Source organism: Harmonia axyridis, chromosome 5 (genome assembly GCF_914767665.1).
Source record: "Harmonia axyridis chromosome 5, icHarAxyr1.1, whole genome shotgun sequence".
NCBI lineage: Eukaryota > Metazoa > Arthropoda > Insecta > Coleoptera > Coccinellidae > Harmonia > Harmonia axyridis.
The window spans coordinates 9,442,305-9,464,586 of record NC_059505.1 but is presented as its reverse complement, the minus strand read 5'-3'; the positions used below and the strand labels follow the sequence as shown (position 1 = coordinate 9,464,586).

The following is a 22,282-nucleotide window of genomic DNA, read 5'->3' as shown; positions in this document are numbered from 1 at the left end:
GTTTATTCTTGAAATACCGCAATTTGACAACAGAAAATATCATTTTTAAGAACATATATGCATGAAATTTTGTAATTCAGTCTAACTAGCCAAAAATATAACCGATCAGATTTTCTCACCTCGTTCTTATTGGTTCATACGTTGTTAATTGAGACAATCTGTTCATTTCATTGAGCGAATATTCCTATTCCAAAACCAGTGTGCCAAAGTGACATTTTCTTAATCAAAAAAGGCACTTATACAGCTGAACTTGTAAGAAAGAAAGAGATATTATATTTTCGCTTTATCTTTCATGTAGAGGATACAACAAACAATTAACCTTCATGAATGCCGAAATCTAAACAGGAACTAGAAATCTCCAGATAGTAAACAAGGCTCCAACCATCTCAATCTGGACATTCAGCGACATCGGCACAAAAAGACCTGAACAATCTACTAGAATCCCAATATGAAAACAATCACAAACGTCAGACAATTAGTCATAATTGGTTTTAGAGAAACGTGAAAAAATATCAGTACTACCTCAAGTTTCCTTGTTATACAATGAGTTGAGAGAGTTTGAATTAGTGCCTAACACAAAGGCCGGTCTTTGTTTACAAAAATGGCAGTTCTTGACAGAAAAATACCTTTCGTCTTGAGGTGAGACTTAATTTTTGTTATGAAAACGAATGCTCGATTGAAAAAAGGTTTTTCAAACTCAAACTCTACGTATTGTATTCAATATTTTAGTACCAGTTTTGTTATGATTTTTTTTTGTTGTCTAAATTTTCGATTTCAACCTTTAGATACTTCAACTGAATTTTCGAGCTTCAATGTTGTATAACAACCTTAATTTCGATTCATTATTTATAATGATAAGCTATCGTAATTGTTCAACGAATATATTTCTCAAGCTGCCTTTAAATGTTCAAAGCTTTCATTGGGAATATATATATAATCCAAAAATTAAATGAAAAATTAGTGTTTTCTTTCAGAAACTCGAAGAGTTATATTCAAATTTGATTGAAAATTGATTACTAGAGTTTCTTTTATTTCAACAATGGCATGACGTCAGCGATCAAAGGAGAATATCTTTGCCAGGCTGTCAAACGATTTTTTTTCTGCTTACGAAAGAATTTCGGCATTTTACTCTAGACGTTCCGATTCTGGAAGTTTAATTATGATGAATTCAAATACTTATGTGATCAATATTTGATATAAATGCTGATTAACATGAGTCCATGACATGAAAATCATTTCGAAAACAATACAAACCAATTACGATTGAAATAAATACGCGCAATCAGAATATAGAAATTACCAGATTTTGTGTGTGTTCTCAAGTTGGATATACAGTTGGCATCACGGATTCGCCATCCGTGTCGTCATGTCATTACTGAAATAAATGTACTAAAAATTGCGGATTACATATTCCATAAAACTTTTATAGATCGATCAACTCGTCAAAAAATAACTGAAATTGAACACAAAAATGATTCGAACGAACAAATCACCACGATAAAAGTTTTTTCTACTAGCGTTCGCTTTCAACTCTTTTTCCGCACGCATTTTAAGTCAGAACGCCTGTTATTTTTTCTGTGGGAAAGAAATAGCAGTGAATTTTACCGCACACAAGTATTATAGAATAAATCACATTCTGTAAAGTCTCTATGCACAGAAATACCAATTAACGTCAAGGATGAGATAACTATGGTAAGGACATGCAGAATTACGTCTGTCGTTCATGTGTATGGGAATAAAAGACCAAATCTTTTGAGTGTCAATTTATTTCAAGCGCTTGTAGATAAAATGTTGTTCCTAACTTTTGCGAAAAGTGTCTTTCCCGCACTCAACTGCTTGATCGAACGTCACGGAGCGGTCTTTCTCGCACGCATACGCGAGCGGAAAAGAAATAACACAGGTTTTTCCCGCACTGTGTTGGAAAGTGAATGTTTGGGGTTAGAAATGTGTGCGGGAGAAGTGTAGAAAGCGGACAATTGTAAAAAATAGTTATTTTCCTAATAAGTGCGGAAAGTGGTACTTTCCCTTACGAAACTTCCGTTATTCACATACACATGAATTACAGACGTAATATTCTGCATGTTGTTAATATAGGTACCTCATTCTTGACGTTAATTGGTCGTTCTTTGCATAGAGACAACAATTCATTTTATTTTTCAATACTTGCGTGCGGAAAAATCCACTACTGTTTCTTTTCCGCACGCATATGTGTTCGAAAAAGAAATATCAGGGGATTTTCCCGCACTGTGTGGGAAATGACTTTTTGTGACTCAAAATGCGCGTGGAAAAAGAGTTGAAAACGCACTTTTGTAGAAAAAGCTTTCATCGACAAAATCATATATGTTCAATTTCATGTCATTTTTAACACTTACATAGATTTCAAGTAACAATCAACGAATTGATTGGTCATTGGATTTTCAATATGGATTTTTCATATTCCTACAAATTATAATATCGAGATATTTCACAGATTCTGTGGATGGTATCGAAGTGCATGGTCTCATATGAGAGGGAACTGTTTCAGGTAAGTTGTTGGAATAAGAAGTTAATCCCAAATATAATTGTAAAAAAAAATAATTCCATCAACTTAAGTAATTGGCATTGTTGTAGCCTCACATCATATAGGAAATGGTAACATTTGAAAGAAATTTTAACTGTCTGGTTAGAGGAACATACTAAGGTGTCAAGGACCGCGTAGCTGATAAATACATTCTTGTACATGCTTAGACTTCGGCAAAATGAGATGTTCAGTATCTGCACGTGACATCCCGATTCGAGCAACTTGATTGGATTAACTGTATCCGAGTCTGGGAGATGGTGCAAAAGATCGTTGGGTTTTAAACCCTTTTTAGAGAATGCTCAAAGAATCACCACATTCCTCCCAAGTATCGAGGGCCCTCAGCACTTGTCATTCGCTCAGCGTTGCTGCAACACTGCACGTGAGATGGGAGTCACTCAACATCACACGTATTGGTGGCTGTTGTCTGACCAACATGCCAGCAACCACAAACGTTGAGCAAGACTGTGAGTCTCACATCGTGATTGCCTCAGGTCTCAGGATCAGGTTAAGGTAAGGTTTCCTCGGACTCAGAAGCTCCATCGACCGTCACGTTTCATGGACTTTACCATCACCAACCGTAATTCTTGAAATTACGTAGCTGGGTGGAGCCTGACCTCTCAGTGTATAGCCACGGCTTGACCGTTTTAATCTGATGTGGTTAATCCTGCAGTTGAGCGTTGAATAATTAATACTCTCATAATGGTACAAGGCACCGATGTGATCGACGGCACCGCACATGCGTATGTAGCCTACCAATAAATCAGTCACAGTACAGTCCTCCTAATTCTAGCAAACCACTTCAGGCGTCGAGCGCTATTCTCAACAGCAGACGGCCTAGACGTGATGGTCGACGGAATGTCCGAGGAAACCGTACCTTTCCAGTTTCCACAGCTGCCTTATAGACATGAGACTTTCAAATCTCTGGAGCGGAGCGTAGTATCGCCAAAGAATGGTCAGATTTATATTCCGAACGGCGTCGTTCTACCAAGTATTGCGCTGGATTGTGAAAAGGCACCACGATCATTTCCCTTCCAGTCATTTCCCTCACCAATTTGACAGTATTGTCAGTATTTAAATTTGGTGCTTGGGATGGCTTCGATAAAATATTGATCCCCAAGTCTTGGAAGAAGTCCAAACTTCTACTACCAGCATGGAGGACATAATTTATCAATTTGAAGAATGTCGAATGAGTGTGCGTCAGTTACATTTATCACAACTATCATGAGTAAATTCTTCGTATTAGGCAATCCCATGAGCTGTAATAATAAAAAGAAGGAAACCTATTAGCTTTAGGGAAGCAAATCCTTCAAACTGTAATAATACCAAATAAAAAAAACCTTCTATTTTAATATTCAAAAATAATCCATAGGAATTTGCCCTCAACTGGAGTAAAATGTTATGAAAGAAAATCACCATTTACTTTCAGTTTGAAACAAATCCTTCAACATTGATGCATCTGCTTAGTGGCAGATTATTTATTGAAGTGAAAGGATGTATGAAAGTGGCAGTTTATTAGAAGAAGAAATTTTACTGCTCAACGCCGTTGATTTCCATCACACAAAAGTTTATTTCCCGCTCCCGCAGTCTCGCGTCGGTCATCCTTGAGTCTTACAGAAACTGTCCCGAGATCGCTGGTGGACTCATCAGTCAGGCTATCCAGTGATCTCTGCCCAAGACACATCCTCTCACGTCATTGTGAGAGGTGAACCTGTTGCAACGCAACGACCCCTTTAAATACGCCGGGACCGAAGTAGAGTGGCGCGAACGCCAATAGCGCCATCTGTGACCAGAAAGAGTTACAGAGTTATCACAAAGTGTGGTGCCGCTAACCGTGAGTACTGTCGTTAGTGGAATCATTAAGAAGGTCAATCAGTGTATAAAATTTCCCACTACGCCTGATAAAATTGTGCAGGCTAAGGAATTTTGCTAAAATGACTTTTCCCTACAATAATTGGAGGGATTAATTGCATTGACGAAAGTTTTGAAACCAATAATACCCGGGAACGAATAAATAAACCGGAAAACAAGCCAACCCTTACTGTTCAAGGGACATGTGATATCAGTTGAATGTTCACAAGCGTTGATGTCAGTTGGTCGCATACCTGCAAAACGCCAGAATTTGGAAAAATTCCCAAGTTACCGAAATTATGCATACAAAATCCAACGCATTACTAATAGAGGATGATGGATATGGTTTGGAGTCATGGTTGATGACACCTTCCTCAGGTACAGCTGATAAAACAGAGATTAAATAAAATAAACTGCTTAAAGATTATCGTGTTTCGTCCAGCTGAAGCGGCGATTTCCAAAATTGCAGTTTGTCTGAACAAAGTCACAAAAATAACTCACGCAACTATTCCAGAAGATTATAACCTTTGGCACAATCCCAGATGAATGAAAATCAAGTATATACCTATATATGCACAAAAAAGAAGAAAAAAGATATCCAAATAATTTCAGAAATATAACTTTGCTCTGTTCTGCACGAACGATAAAAGCATCGACAGTCAGCGGCTATCTGAGAGATACAGTGTGGAGGAACAAAGTGATGCGCTTACAGAGAAGGACTAGAATCTACAAAACGTGTGTGACACTTTTTCTCCCACATGCTTCATAAACCAGAGCCGAGACATCAACAACAAAAAGAATAATGAGAACCACAGAGATGAAAATATTGCGAGTCATCAAGGGATCACACTCAGGGAACGAATAAGGAGTAATGAGGGTGCTTTTTTTTAGAGCTATAGAACTTTAAATTGCAATAAAACAACGATGGATTATTCGATTGACATGAATTTCATTTATCCGCAAGATAATCTTGTGGCATTACATTTTGAATAGTATTTCTGGCATATGACCGCCACGGCTGGCTCGGATGTAGTCCAATCTGGACGTCCAATTTTCGATGACTTTTTCCAACATTTGTAGCCGTATATCGGCAATAACACGGCGAATGTTGTCTTCCAAATGGTCAAGGGTTTGTGGCTTATCCGCATAGACCAATGACTTAACATACCCCACAGAAAGTAGCCTAGCGGTATCAAATCACAAGATCTTGGAGCCCAATTCACAGGTCCAAAACGTGAAATTAGGCGGTCACCAAACGTGTCTTTCAATAAATCGATTGTGGCACGAGCTGTGTGACATGTTGCGCCGTCTTGTTGGAACCACAGCTCCTGGACAGCATGGTTGTTCAATTCAGGAATGAAAAAATTAGTAATTATGGCTCTATACCGATCACCATTGACTGTAACGTTCTGGCCATCATCGTTTTTGAAGAAGTACGGACCAATGATTCCACCAGCCCATAAAGCGCACCAAACAGTCAGTTTTTCTGGATGTGACGGTGTTTCGACATACACTTGAGGATTAGCTTCACTCCAAATGCGGCAGTTTTGTTTGTTGACGTAGCCATTCAACCAGAAGTGCGCTTCATCGCTGGACGTAGTGCGTGATACATATTCCGCACAGAACCATTATTTTCGAAATAAAATTGCACTATTTGCAAGCGTTGTTCGGGCGTTAGTCTATTCATGATGAATTGCCAAACCAAACTGAGAATAAATCACTTAACAGCTGTTAAATCGGTCGCCATCTTGAACAGTAATGCCAACTTAAAGTTATATAGGTACCTCTAAAAAAACACCCATTATAAGAGAAGAATTGGACGTACAGGATGTGGTGAAATGGGTTAGGACACAAAAAAGATTCTGAAGGGTTAACATTGAAAGAATACCAGAAGGCAGATGGGCAAAGTGGGCTAAAACTCAGAGACCGAACACACGCAGTCCGGTAGGCAGACCTCCAAAAAAATTGCACGAGAGCTGGAGTTCAGTATCTCAGGAAGACCCGAGAAGAGAGGAATGAATACAGGATTGAACAGGACCTAGTTCTATCGAAAGAAGAAGAAGAAGACTTGAACTTGGAAAATTCGACAATAACCTAAATTGTTTGAGAGGAATGGAACTGTATTTCTCCTGTATAATATTCTCAACAATCACTACAGCTGATTTCCACATTTCATCGTATTGTGATTTCCGTATGGATCCATTTACTTTTGAGCAGAATTATTTGTTCACAAGTAAAAGGTAATCATTAATATTAGGGATAGAAGGATAACCTTCCACTTGAAGCAAATGCTGTTACTATACCTCTTCCTTCTTATCAACATGGCTAATGATTACGGTCTCTCTAACTAACTAAATCAATGACAACAATGGTTCACAATCGTGGGCGGTATGAAAAAGTCCATTGCGTCGATATAAGGTACGCATAGTAACCGATATATAACTTCTTCTTCAAACGATTGGACGCATGGTGAAAATACGGTCTCGTAGAGCTAGTTGTCTGATGCAGTTTAACGATAATTTTTATGATTTCGTATTAATGCTCAGAGAAGCAGTTGCTCCACACGAAGATAAAATGTGTTTTGACAAATAATGATTACATATGAAAAATTGGCAGTATAACCATAAATTGCTAATTGCATCTCATTTCATTGAATAAATGCAATAAACACAATCGACTCCTGTATTTCACCGTTCGTGTTGTAGTAAATGTTTTTCTCGTAATGTATGCAGGAATAACCCCACAACTGAGTCATTAAACTTATAAATAATGATCATAACAACTAATTAGTGCACTTTGATTGATTGGGTACATTCAGTTGAAAAGAACACTATTCATTATTTTACCGAGAATAATTAATGCGTATAAGATTTGATAAGAGAAAACATTGCATGCAAGCAATATTGTTAAACGTTGAATTCAACTATCAGCCGTAGCCAGAGGGGGGTCCAATGGGGTCCGGAACCCCCCAAATGTTACTCTCAACTTTTTCAACCTTCTATTTTATAGCTTAGAAGTATTTCTCAATTCATACGTTCATTCGTTCTGGAAATGATTTTGCTAATGCAATTCAGCCAGAATCAAATCGTTGAGGAACTGACTGTGATTAACTTATCGGACAAAGATATGATGACACCTCTTCAATGGTATTGGAGCAGTTATTTCAGAAGCATTTTAGATTCATTGCAGCTAACATTCTTTGAGTTTAAGTTTGTATCTCTCTTGTCAAATTAAACCTATCCGAAATGCAATTGGTATTATAAAATCAGGGAAAAATTCTTCAGAATGGCAAAAAGAAGGAAAAATCTGAAAGATGGAATAAAAAACCAACCCGAAGTCAGCTTGAGGCTTGTAAATTCATGAAGATTTAATGAGATTCAAGGAAATTTTCAATGCTTCCTTCGAAACTCTTGAACAACTGAGTAAAGACAAAGCTGAAACTTCTTCAAACGCGACTTCTTTTGCAATATCTTTGAGTTCTAGTGAATTTGTAGTGAGTCTTTGTTGCTTTCTAAAATACTTCAGTCTCTCTGTGATTCGGTGACTGATTTGCTGTTCCAATACAAATCAACATATTTGTTGACTGGATCTTGGCTAACAGGAATGATATTCGAACCAAAGCCGAGTCAAAATTTGTAAACATTCATAAGAGAGGGTACATATTCTTGATCTGGTGAGCTCCACAGGGCAAACTATGGAACCGAAGATCCAGAAAAGTACTTTGGACTAAGCAACATGATTCCACTCATAAATATTTTAACAATAATAAACCCACCTTATCATCTTCATATATTTTGATCTCAAAATAGTTTTTTGTAGAAAACAGCCCAGTTTTGGGAAGAATTATTTCATATAATTAGGGATTCATCAAGCCAAGTAACTCGACATTTTCACCAACTACTTGGCTCGAAAATCAAGCTCGTGAAAAATTACATCCTTGAGCTTGGCTTGACTTGATTTTAGATATTTATTGCTTGACTTGATATCAAGCCACTTGATAAATGGTGTTTTTTTTAGAGCTATAGAACTTTGAATTGCAATAAAACAACGATGGATTATTCGATTGACATGAATTTTATTTATCCCCAAGATACTCTTGTGGCATTATATTTTAAATATGATTTCTGGCATATGACTAGATCTAGAAGGTTCAATATCATTTTGTGATACGAATCAGACTATATATATTTTATGAATTTATTCAATTCTTTTAATCAATGAAGCGAGTTCTACTGCAGTGTCAAATATTATCCCATGAATAAATTCACAAAATTGAAACTAGGTTCATACCGATTATTCATTATAGTAGGTCTGTTGTTCATAATAACAAAGTAAATCATATGATATTTCCTGGTTGAATGTCAGATATATAAATTATAATATTGTACAATTATTAGTCGCAAATTCAGTAATATTTTTTAGAGCTCAAATGAAGCCCCACACTCGCCGAAATTTTTTGTTGTAGATATGGCCTATCATTGAATGCAATAATACCAAACGTTGAATTGAACTATCAGCCGTCTATTCATCCAGGGATCGTATAAATTCGATAAACTACTCCCACATAATTTGTGAAATGATACGTAATAAACCTACATTAATTAATTATGAATAGATCTTGAATTTCCAGCTCATTGAAGAGCGCGACGCGATAAAAAGAACATTAAAACTCAATTCAATAGTGAAACGAACGGAACAATTTTTGGAAATATGGAATATCGAAAAAACCAGTCCAGCATCAAGAACCAGAATATTCCCATAAATCCAATTCTAACAAATTTCTACTATCACTTCCGACTGATAATTCGAAAATAAATTTTTAATTTATGTCATTAGTGCTTCTCTGAATGATTTAATGAAACTTATTCTCAGTAGCATCGTGCTCAAATGACCTTACAATATCGTTTTTGCTACAGTTCATTTCGGTGGGTCAAATCTTATCAAATGAACTCAAAGATTATTGACTTGAAGGAAAATAAACGGTAATTGGGTTGTTTTAGTTATGTGATGTCCGTGCTTGAATATAGTGTCGGGTTGCTTTAGAGGATTCTTTTTATTTAGGTAAGCATCCACTTCTGATATGAATTTTTATAATCGATAAGGAAGTAGATCACCAACTAGTTTTTTTAGAAGAAATGTAATAAATCATAAACATATGATGTAGTGGCACTACTTGTAAAATTAGCACACTACAATCTTACTAATAAAAAAAACTTAAAGCTTGATTTCGAGTGAATTGTCCGTTATGAAGAAATATCCAAAACTATCCAATAAAAATTGTGTTATGTCAACCCAAATCTAAAATCTTTCTGTGGGTATGAAAAGACAATGAAGGGATATAGTATCCTTGTTGTTTTGTTTATCAATTTAGTCAAAATTTTCAATATTTATAATTTCTATACTCTACTACTCTAACTTCCAATAGCTGGTCAGATTATTGTTTTTCATTCTCTCAAACATGTAATACCAAACAAATACCTTCTTCTTAGTATTATTTTATTTACATTACTTCGTATATATGCTAATCTACAGTAGTTCAAGATAAATGGAAGCATTATATAGTTAGGAAAAGATTGAGAGATGATATAGTTCCAGGTACATGAAAAAATTCACTCAAAAGAACGACATTATAATATTCCAACAAAGATATTATTTTTTTGTTGAATTCATACATTATGAAATAGCTTATTATGCATCAAGTCTCCAAGAATATAATTCTATAACTGAAAAATACTTTATATACGTGTTACATAAAACATTTCTTCTTCAACAGAAATATTTACTAGATGAAAGGGATATAGAAGTTTCTATGATACACCATTTACATTTACACAATTCTCTTCAAAGGTGTAATATTAAGTAAATAACTCATAGAGAGAGGCTCTAACAGAAAGATGAGAAGCACGATGTTTACACCTCGTGACCAGAGACAAACCAACCAAACAACCGTTGTTTTCATTGTTTGAATATGGGTGATACGAGACTCAATCTTTCTCTCTCTAATGTTGGAGTCAATGCCCTTCACTGTACGACCGCTCAAGAGCGAGTCTATTATTAATTTTTTTTTCAATTCTCAAAATATTTGACAGTAGTTAGCATATCATAAAAACAAATTTTGATAATTTGTGATCATTATCCATTGTCATGACAAGCATATCCAATGCTTTTCCAATGCTGCCCCAATTTCAATTTCACTTTGCAAATTGATTCATTTATTTTCAATCATATTAGTGTTCTTCGAATATCAATGTTCCTACGTTAAGAGGCAATAAAATATATGCTAATATGCTGATTTTATACTCGTATGCAATATTAAAAAACTTTAAATGAATGAAATTCCTCACGAAAACATAGAAAAATTAGGAATATTTTGCATTTTTTTCAAAAATTCTTAAATTTAACTGTTTTCCAAATCGAAGAATTGAAGAGGAGAAAGAAGGAATGCTTCCAGAATAATGAATGTATATTATTATGATGTCATGCAAACGATAACACTTTCCTTAACAACTATTTTTCATTGTTCGTGGGTAGAAAATGATTTCATAATTATGCAAATGGATGAATAGAACGTTAAACGTTTCCTTCTTAGTAAAATGTCCCAATCCATTCTTTAGTTGTATGTCCCATGCAGTATCAAGTTTTGCTGAAAATAAGAGTGAAATATAAACAAATGAATTAGTGATACCAATATGATGTATTCAGTAGTTATAACTTGGGAAACCCAGTATACGATAATTGTCTATTAAACTCGAAACTGGATTCATGTTGATAATGCTGTTACAATATGTTAACTTTTAATATGTTGATATGTCCTTCATTCAGAACAAAGAATGATTGCGAATATCATTTTATTGAATATGCCCTTTCGAAACAAAGACATCATCAGGGCCCTTTTTTAAAAGTTTTGTGAAGGTACCTACTATTTAAATTTTGGAGCCCCCCTTTTTTCAGAGCTGTAATTAAGAAAACGAAATATTTATAAAATCATTTATTCATTTTCAGCTCTGTGAATGTGCTCTCAAGATTGCTGATTTTTTAGTATTTCATTATTTTTTTTACGCATTTTCAAATTTCAATGTCATGATTTCAACTGGAATTTGAAATAAGTATATGAATATACGCCCAACTAAGCTCAATTCTCATCGCCTTACCAATAATATGGATAATTCAAAACGTAATGACCTTAATATCATTGAATAAAGATCTAAGTTTATTTTATACGCAAAATATATTTTTTCATCGGTAAACAATATGGTATCTTGTGAAATGGATATATTCATTGACGATAAACATGATCTATAACTGCTATAAATTCAAGCGCAGTACAGGAAAGTCCATTAGAATTCGTAATAAAAACACATTCGTAATCAATTAAATAAATCACTTTCACAAACTTGTTGAATATCAACTAGGGAGGTTTACTAAGGATACTAGCTGATGCCAATGATATTCTTCTCGCTAGATCTGTCATCTTAATGTAGATATGCTCTTCAAATTATAATTACTTAAAAAAAAACTAGAAGTTATACAGATATTAAACTTGGAGGTAATTGCGAAAAGAGGACTCAAGTAATTTACAAGGGCGTAGAAATAGGGGGGGGCTACTGGGGGTAAGTACCCCCCCCCCCCCCCCCCAGATACTCAAAATATAAAATTTTATAAATTTCGCAAAGACGAAAAAAAAATTCTCCATAAAATGAACCAATAATAATCATTTTACTTCCCTATGAAATCAACACGTCAGTAAAAAATCGGACCTCTTTACGGTCTATGAGTTTATTTCGCTTTCAAGATGAGTACTTTTATTGCACATCTGTGATTTTTGCATTCGTCATCGGTATACACTTACCCGTTGTTGTACTATTCTCGTCACAAAATTTCAATATGTAGTTATCAAAGAACTGAGTAATTTGCATCGAAACATTGTCTGGTCTGTGTTGAACAATTTATTTTGTTCCATTCAAATTTATTAGTGAATACATCAGTTTTGAATTAACTATATCTACAGGGTGTTCCAATGAAAATGACAGATTTCTCGGATCATTAAAAAAAAGAGCCTATAACATGAGTCTGCAAACGCTTTGTTTTTGAGATACAGGTTTTAAAGTTCAAGTTTTTCTCTCATAGCACCTTTCCTTCTCAAGATATTCAACTTGAATTGGAATAGATATTCCAATTTAAAGTTTTCATCGTGTGATATCCTAATTTTGAATGCAAATCTACAGGGTGGTTTTTTTCTGGAAGGGTGCCCTCTTCATTCCTACAGAATTATTTTTTTGTGAACCACTGGTAGTTTAGAAGAATTTTAAAAGAAACTCTGGTTCAGTACTACACTTTTTGGTTTGTTGTACCTGCAATCGATTTCGAGAAAAAAATTCAAACAGCTCTCTATAGTAATTCTCAAAATATTATGAAGATCCAGTTAGGAGCTGTGATAAATAAATCAATTATAAGTTTTGGCACTTATTTACCAACTCTGTAGCGAAGATTAATAAATATTCGATAAACAGGTTTAGCAACAATAAAAAAGTATCACTACAATAAATGCTCTATATCTCGAAAACAAAGCGTTTGCGAGCTCATGTTTATGGGCTATTTTATTTTTAAAATTATCCAAGGGAGCTGCCATTTTCCTTCGTAACTTCAATTCAGGAACAACCAGTACCTATAAGATAAGAACAATCGAATTGGTAATAAAAAAAAATTATTTCTAGTAATTTGGTTCAAACTTCTTTATCAAACCTGTTTTTCTCACATTATAGATATGAGTAAACAATGTCGTCAAAAAAATTTTTTCGATTTTTTGGGGGAAAAACAGATCGCTCTTTTTATCACAATTTCTGTATTATTGGAATTTCGAGCCAGGAGCAGTCCAAAGGTTTGACTTACTGGTGACAACGTCCTCATTCTGTACGGCCATACATCCGGCTATCAACAAAAAAAGACAGCTGGCCATCAGAGAGCGGGCTATTCGAAATGAAACCTCTTATTGGATAACCCTTTATTGACGAGATATAAAGCTCTGCTGTAAGTGTAGACCAAAGTTCAATAAGATACAAAAATTGTCCTTGCCATTTTATTTGAATCCGGTAATGGAAATATTTTAACACAACCAACCTAATGAAAGAGTAATCATAAAACCATTGGCAAAGATATCGGATTCCAAATGTTTTGAGATCTTGAAGTTCTTGAAAATAATTAATTGTTTTACTAGACAGCAAAGTAGTGAATTGATTGTCAAGGCAGTAGTCAAGCTACTTTACTGCCGAGTTGAACATATACATTTTTCTTCAATTGTTTAGAATGATATATGTAGGACATTGAATTTACAAATAATTACAATTTCCACAATCTTTTCATTTTTCCTGTAGTGATAATTGATAAATTAAAACGAAATTTGATAGACATCGCAATTTTTGGTATGGTTGCTTATTATGAAAATGTATATGTCCATGACAATCATAGTTTGACAACTTATGAAATATCTGACAGTTTTTTGGGAAAATATCATATATACCTACATATTTATATCATGGACAGTGATAGCGACTTCAGAAGTACTAACTCCTCCAAAAATAGGGGAGGTGGCAAAAAATATTGAATGTCAGAAAATGTCGAATGTTTTATTTTCATTGAGAATAATCATTTTGCTGCCTAGGCAGGAAAAGTAATACTTTGCTCATCGATATGTGCCTGATGCGAAATTAATATTTGCTCTCGATCAGAGAAACCTAATGAAATACGTTATTAATGATGGCCTATATACTCTGCTTTTCTTTTAGATTTTAGTGAATCTTCGACATCATGAATTTTTATTATTACAGATTTTCAGAGGATTTCATTGAGCTATAGCTAATTATTTCCAGATTGAACAGCGATTAAAGTCAAATAACAAAAACAAACATGAAAAATGACGAATTCTAGAGTCAATCAAAATTTTATGTTGATCGTGATCCAAAAACAAAGAAAAGATAATAAAAAAATAATACCTAATATTATTATGTCCGTGACCATAGATCCGATCGAGTTAAGATTCTGAATGTGGATATAAACAATACTACCAAGCTGAAATAATAAATTTTCTTACGCGATTCAGTACCGTTTTCGATATTTTTAAATTTCAAGTTGAAATACGCTGAGTGAATAGATTTAATTTCAAAAACTTTCAAATTTTAACAAAAAAGCCATTAGACCTATAGCCGCTGAAATAATGTGCCCTCATTTTGAACATGTTGAGAGTTCAAACACGCAACAATTCATACCACAAAAATGTACAGTGATCAACCTTGACCGTCCAGATAAATATTTCACATCTGCAATTCTTATTGGGTAATCTTTCAACATAGGCGAAAGGAATGTGCTACCAGTACCTAACTAAGATAATATATTGCTGATTTCAGATCTTATCCTCCAAACCTGCACAAAAATGTGTGTTATTAAATGACCATTTATCGAAGCTAATATACTTTCATTGATTCCAGAAATCATTGAGAAATTTTTATCAAACTTAAATTGCGTGCTAGCATAATTTATCGTAGATACGATAGAAAAATGGAAAAATTATCTTGTATACGTCAATAGTAATTAGGCAGATGCGAAATTTAATAGTCATCATAAATTTCAACTTTGTTGAGTATCTTTTGTTCGACTAAATCGAGTGAGATATCTTACATTCCAATTCCAAAAAAAACATTGTAATAAAATCTGAAACATTGAATATAAATAGTACATAGACGTAGATTAATGGTTCTGTCGTTTTTTCCGGAAATTCGAGGCTTTATTGTAAAAAAGTGATTATACATTTATGATGCAAAGTATTGTCCATCGCTGGCCACAACTTTCTTCCATCTTTCGGGAAGCGTACGAATTTCAAGAAACTGACCATCTTTTGAAGCGATCCACGAATCGATCCAATTTTTTACTTCTTCATAAGACCGGAAGTGCTGGTGAGCCAGGCCGTGTGACTTTGATCAAAATAAGAGATGTTCAGAGGAAGCAAGGTCTGGAGAATACGGTGGGTCGGGTAGGACTTCCCATTTCAAATACCTAAATACCTAAGCCTATTGTCTGACATAGACATATACGATCTATTTATTCCGACTACCACTTACCGCTACAGCCATCTATTGCAAAAAGCAAAGTTTTACACCTAATATAAAAAACATTTGAATAAAAGCAGTTTCAGCATCATAAAAATTGAATGCTTCAAAATAGGGAATTTCACTAGAATAGAAGATGCACTCAGATAATTTTCGAATAAAAAAAATGGGAAAAGCATTAGCTTAGTGTCTGTTCTTTGAAAGAATTTTTTCGAAATCCTGCGAAAATTAGATTATTCTTGCATCATGGCATTTTTTCGACTTACCATGTCGATAACCTAAAATTTTCGAAACAAATCTGTTCTCTGGAAAATAACCTGTGGTTCAGAGGATTCTCAGATAAAAAACTTCAATGTAACAGCTACAAGGCTGAATTTTTGAATGAATCACTTCATCGACAAACTTCATATATCTATTTTATATACCGAATTTCAGTGAAATGTGACAAATTGATTATGGGATATCAGTATTTTACAGAAAAATAAATATTTCTCCCAATGATATGAATCTCACGAAATTTTGCAAGAGCATTTGTGTTATTTTACAATTTCATTTCAATGGGATGAGTACTTTTCCAATTATTTAGAAGACAATATTTTAATTACGATCCAATAGATTCAACCACTAACGAACTTAACTGAGTATCTTGCTCATTTCGTACAAGAGTTACTTAACACCTAACACGTTATGAATCGAAAATTGCAAAAATTTAATCAGAATTCATCCACAATTCATGCACAAAATAGTTATCAGAAATAGAAATGAATAAAATAATTTTTTTTATTTCTTTCAGTATCTATTGAAATAATTTGGCCTCGAAGGACTATTCCTAAATTCTTGATGGTTGAGGTTTTGTCTCCCAAATTTGTCCTTACCCATTCACCAATTGTAGTTGTAGTTCGTAAAGACTACTGATGTCCATTAATTCACCTAAATATTAATAATTTATAATTTTTTAATAATTATTTGAACAGGATAATCATACTGAAATTATAAAATAGGAAAAATTCAAGAAGAATGGAAATAATATAATGACCTTTTTTTTTCAGAAATGTAAACATGAAGAAGAGAAGAAGACTCTACGTCCAAATCATCGTTCTAGTCTTAGGTTTAAGTTTAAGCCTATTGGGCATTCTTCTATTAGTATTCCTAGATCCTATTCACGATGGTATCATTAAAACTGCCATGAACTTCAAAGAGGGGTCAGCTTCTTATACAGCATGGCTCAGTAACAATCCTCCCCTAGATATGGACGTTTATCTATTCAATTGGACGAATCCAGAGGATATAAGAGATCCCGACATAAAACCTAAGTTTGACAGATTAGGACCCTATAGATTCAAAGAATGTAGGACGAAAATTAATATTACCTGGAACGACAATAAAACAGTTTCCTTCAGGCATAGGAAAATGTATCATTTCAATGAAAAGGAGAGTGTTAGGCCTCTAGAAGATATGATAACTACAGTTAATGCAGTTTCTTTGGTGAGTGTGAATTTAAAAAAATTATTTTTTTTTCCCTTGATCATAATTGTTGGTGAATAGCATTTTATGTTTATGGAAAAAATTGAGATATGTTACTTTGCTGATTCATAGTTATGAATATAATTTTCCTGGTTGTTTTTAATATTTCTAATTTGGAGAGTCTTTCTCTTCAGTTGGGTAATTCAGCGATCTCTGTCCATGACACCTCCCCATTTCATAGTGAAGGACTGACTCTGCCGCAACGCGGCAATCCTCATAAACCAACCGTGGCTGCACTAGAGTGTGGCGCGATGCCCATAACGCCACCTCTCGGGCAGACAGAGTCACTACACACTCCCCTGCTAGCACCGACGACTACCAGGATTCTAACATTTATTATTTTAAAATCAAACCTTCTTTTTTCAGACTATTGGTTACAAAGTACGTTATTCAGGATATTTTCCAAGGAAAGCGATCTCATATTCACTCTCCAGTTTGAGTTCAGTAGAAGTTACGGAACCAGCTGGTAAAATATTGTTCGATGGCTTCGATGACAGTATTCTAAGTATTTTAAACTTAGCTTCTTTTGGCGAAATCAAGGACAAGTTTGGACTATTCTATGGAGTAAGTGTATACAATACAGAGACCTATCTCATTAAGATCAAATAAGTATTAGAAATTGCATGAATAACTTTTTCACACAATAGAATTAATTATCATTTCGAAGGATTTTCCTTTTGCATATGACTATATCATTATATATCACTATAAAAATGGTATGAAGATTTTGCAGTCACAGTACTCAAAACTAAAGCAGTTTTGGGTTGTCGTGAAGCACCTTCTTGGTAGACATTAGTAAAACTGGTGGAAACTGTTGGTACAGGTTAGTTATGTGAAGAATCCAAACCATGTACGTCGCTCAAAAATAACTGAGAATATTACTGATGTAACCCGTAGTGTTGAAGAAAACACTGGTTTGTAGATTCCTCGTCGGTCTTGAGAATAAGTCTACAATGATTTCTAAGGCCGTGATATTTTTCGAAGAGGTGATCACAATTGGCCACCAAGATCTTTTCATTTAAAACCTTCGGACTTTTTTTCTTTGGGTCCACGTATTTATTACTATTATTATTTCAACTCAGGTCGTTGTTGTTGTGGCTCGGTAACCCTTCCGGAAACTATGACCATGTTCATGTAGATCTTTCGTTCTCTACCCTACTCATTCATGGAAACCAAGGAGATCATCAATGGCGTTGATGAAACTAACAACCTCATTAGAGGCCTTCGCCGTTACCTCTCAGGTATCCAGGACCGGCTTCTCCATATGAATGGTTCTTAGGTCAACCAGCTCTAGACACTTGCATACCATGTGTTCAGCTGTTTCTACTTCTGATCCACAGAGCCTGCAATTCTTGTCTGCCGACTTTCCCATACGGTGCAAATGTTGTTTGTACCGACCGTACCCCGTCAGCAGTCCCACCATCACCTAAAACTCAGCTCGTGACGGCTTCAAGAGCTTTCTGGCGTAGGTAGGTGAAATCATCACTAATTTCTTGGGCTGAGGAAGTCCAGGAATGTTTGTCCAGTGGGTTATCCTGTTATTAAACTCCCATTGCTGGACCGCTGTTAAAGATCTTTATTCAAGTAGACAGTGTGAATTACAAATAGTGCAAGTGTATATAGGACACAATTCAATGGTACATATAAGTATATATCACAAGGTAACAAAGGAATGTAGGCAGTGAACAATGGTATAAGAGAAAATCAAAAATTGTCTCTGATGACGCTCAACCGTTCACTCTCACACACTTAAAGCGGAAAAGGCCATAATCCCGAACACGAACACACATGCAACACGCACAAAAGATCAATTACGCTCTGTGGATCTTGCCAGAGGTAGCAAAAGATAAAATGCTAGTCCCACGCTCTGCGACTGACATCTTTGTGGATGGACCATCCTCCTCGTAGAGTTGTCATCACGAGGTCCCTTCTAATTGGCGTGGTGTCTATTGAGAGGGCTTGTAGAAGGGCACTGCTTTCTCGGCACCAGAACCCCCTCGCTCCGATGATGAAAGGTAAAACTCGAATGCTTCTGCCAGGATTCCTTGCCGCCACCACCTCCAACAGCTCTGGCTGATCATATGTCGCTCTTTTCAGATCATATGTTTCAGAGAGCGACCTAGGGGCCTCCCATGACACCCCCACGTCTGCAACTATCACCTCCGCGCCTTTGGTGCAGATCATATCGGGCTTGTTGAGCCTGCCTCTGGTGTCTCTGATGTGAGGCTCCTCGACAACCTCCCATCCCTTCTTTCGAGCTGCATCGACGATCCTCTTCACTACAAAGTTGTGCCTGTTCATCCGCTTGGTATGGCCAAGTGGGCATTGCTGGAGCATATGGGAAAGGGACTCCACCTTATCGCAACCAGCTCTGCACATCCTGGATTCACGGGGGCCATACGGTAGCCCTCTCGTGGGCAGCGATTTGGTTCTCAACTTGATTGCTGCGATATAGTCCTCCCCTGACCACACCATCGGCGGTGAATGAACGTAAAAATTTGAGGCACCGTCGTTCTCAGCTTGTCGTGTACCTCCTCCATAGAATGATCTCTCCAATATTTCCGCATTGTTCTTGTCGACCGCATGCTTGGTGTTGAGATGTGGCTTGATCATTTTTCTCACGCGGTCGGTCCAGGAAGTATTAGATGTCATTACTCCATCAAAAAGTTCACAGGATCGTCTCGTTTTCTCTACTCTAGCCATCATGATTATTGGGATCTTCCTGGAGAAGGAGAACACACCAAGACCCCCCAGATGTACGGGGGTATAAAGACTTTCATCGATTATGTGTACAGGCAGTCTTAGAATCTTCTTTACTGCTCTTCTTATCTGCCTGTCGGTTTTCTTTAGGACCTTGGAGTTGACTGAAGGGGATTGCATGGAGTGTACATATCTCGGTATTAAATAGTGATTCACGAGATCAAACTTCTGTTGGGGCTTCAAGGGTGCTCTCATTATGCGGCCCAGTTGGGCATCCAGGTTGGTGGAGTCACATGGGGTAACCCCGGCACAGGTGTAGTGGTGCCCGAGGTATTTGAAGGTGTCGGAGACGGTCTCAATTGGGGGAATAGGAATTCCTGCCACGTAAAACTTTGGCGCCGGGTGGAGGAACAGCGTCTTCTTTCCCGGCACGACAGCCAGGTCCAGGGACGTGCACTTATCGGGGTTAAGTGTGAGATGTCGCGCTTCAAAGAATCTCAACGCGAATCTCAGTAGGAACTGAGCATCCTTGGTGCACTCTGCCATCAAAAGCAGGTCATCGGCGTATCCAAGAACGGACACATTGACACCACCGATGTGAACCCCCCTTCGTTCTCTTAGGGAATCCAAGAGCTCATCAAGCACCATGTTGAACAGGATGGGAGCGAGAGGATCCCCCTGCTTGACCCCTCTCCATATCCTGAAAACTCCAATCTCCTCTCCCCCACAGTACATCGTCGTCGACTGGTCTCGGAAGTTGGCCATAATTAGAGAGATGGACTGTGGATCGACTTTAAATCTCCTGAGTGCCCTCAGGACGGACGAGTGGGACACACTATCAAACGCCTTCTTCAGATCCAGAGTCAGGACGGTAAGAGGCTTTCTCGCCTTTCTCCTTTCTTTTATGATAGTTTGGAGGGTGAGGTTGTTGGCAAAGCATCCATCCATGCTGGTGAATCCCCTCTGACACTCATCGAGCCTCACCGTCGCCGAAAGTCTCCCTGCCACTATCTTATTGACAATTCGCAGCAGAATGGAGGATATCGTAATGGGACGCCAGTTGTCCACTTTATCCAGATTGATCTTAGTTTTAGCTATGAGTATAGTCCTACTGTGCCTTAAGGGCGCAGGTATATAGCGCGAGAGCAGTATCATATTGCACAGGAATTCAATATTTTCTAAGGGTATCCTTGACAGACGACTTGAATCAATACCATCCGGTCCAGCGGCGGTCTTGCCTATGGCTCGAATGGTTTCCCGGATGGTAATAGAATCTATCGGTGCATAGATGTTCACCTGCTCCTTGTTTAAATCTGTAATGGGGAGGTCGTCTGGTGGAGAGGGGGACTCGAAGATCTCTCTATAATGGCTCATGATATCCTCTTTTGAAGGAGTGGTGCTATGGGTAGCTTGCTGGATGTCATCAATTATCTCCCTTGCCAATTCCTTCTTATTCGTCTTGTATTTATTTTGGGTATATTTATACAATTGAGCCCTCAGACGACGCCTGCCCTTCCTCTCTGTCAATATCTCCGACGGCACACCTTATATTGGTCTTTTCCTAGCCCACAGAAAGGCTCAGGTCTAGCAGGTGTTAATTTTGATGCACTTTCTGCAAGTTCATTGGCTTTTTTCTTCAACCCCACAGTGCCCTGGTACTCATAGTAGAGTCACTTTATTGCCTCTGTCCAGTTGCTTTATGTTACGGCACTCCCAGGTCAACAGAGACCCCTGCTAGTACAATTCCAGGGATCTCAGCGTGGTCTGGCTGCCCGTGGTGATGTGGACATGCGCCCCCTTGAGGTTAATTTAAAGACACCCCTGAGCGCATACGTAAACAGCCAGTATCTCGGTCTGTAAAATAGAGGGCTCACTTCCCAGGGTTTTATAGATCCTCAGTTTAGGTCCATATACCCAATGCCAGTACCTCTCTCTGATTTTGATCCTGGAGCCACGTAAAAAATGGTCTATGCCAATACTCCACAATCGGTTCAAGACCTTAAAGATGTAATTCGTGAAGTAAATAGGGACGCATAGCCGCAAATGTGGTAATTGAACATGGAAAATTTCATGAAAAGCATATGGTGCTGCAACCGTTGCCGTGGCGACCATTAGACTGATATAAGTTTTCATCATTAATGGCATAGCTTTCTCTTTTTTATATTTATATGAAACCTTTTATTTGAAAACTCTTTAGTGTTACTTTGAATTTAAAATATATTATTTGTTTTTTCAGACGAATGGTTCTGAAGGTAAAGATGGTTATTACAACATGCATTACGAAAATGACGATAAGTTTGGTGCGATAGCCACCTGGAACTACAGAAACACCACTGATTTTTATACCGGACACTGTAATGACATCAAAGGGTCAGCTGGTGAATTTTATTCAATCAACCAGAAAAAGGATCAAATCGTATTCTATTCTCCAGAACTCTGCAGATACGCCGTAATGGAATATGTCGGAGAAGTCATGGTCAAGGGAATCAGAGGCTACAAATACACCGGAAATTATATTTTTGATAATGGTAGGTATTCCCAAAGATTAAGA

At 36.7% G+C, this 22,282-nt stretch overlaps 1 protein-coding gene across 3 annotated transcripts in view; it reads left to right on the top strand.

Moving 5' to 3' along the window:
- LOC123680242 (protein croquemort-like) overlaps positions 1-22,282 on the top strand; it is a 28,176-nt gene that overhangs the window by 1,988 nt on the left and 3,906 nt on the right. Inside the window, exons 2-5 of one of the 3 annotated variants that reach the window (XM_045618034.1) lie at positions 2,471-2,524; positions 16,557-16,992; positions 17,398-17,595; positions 21,968-22,259. In XM_045618034.1, the coding sequence (XP_045473990.1) occupies positions 2,505-2,524; positions 16,557-16,992; positions 17,398-17,595; positions 21,968-22,259 (946 nt within the window). In that variant the 5' untranslated portion in view covers positions 2,471-2,504. Of the gene's footprint in view, positions 1-2,470; positions 2,525-9,310; positions 9,470-16,556; positions 16,993-17,397; positions 17,596-21,967; positions 22,260-22,282 lie in introns of those variants that run through there. The other 2 variants (XM_045618035.1, XM_045618036.1) reach the window with 2 other exon arrangements.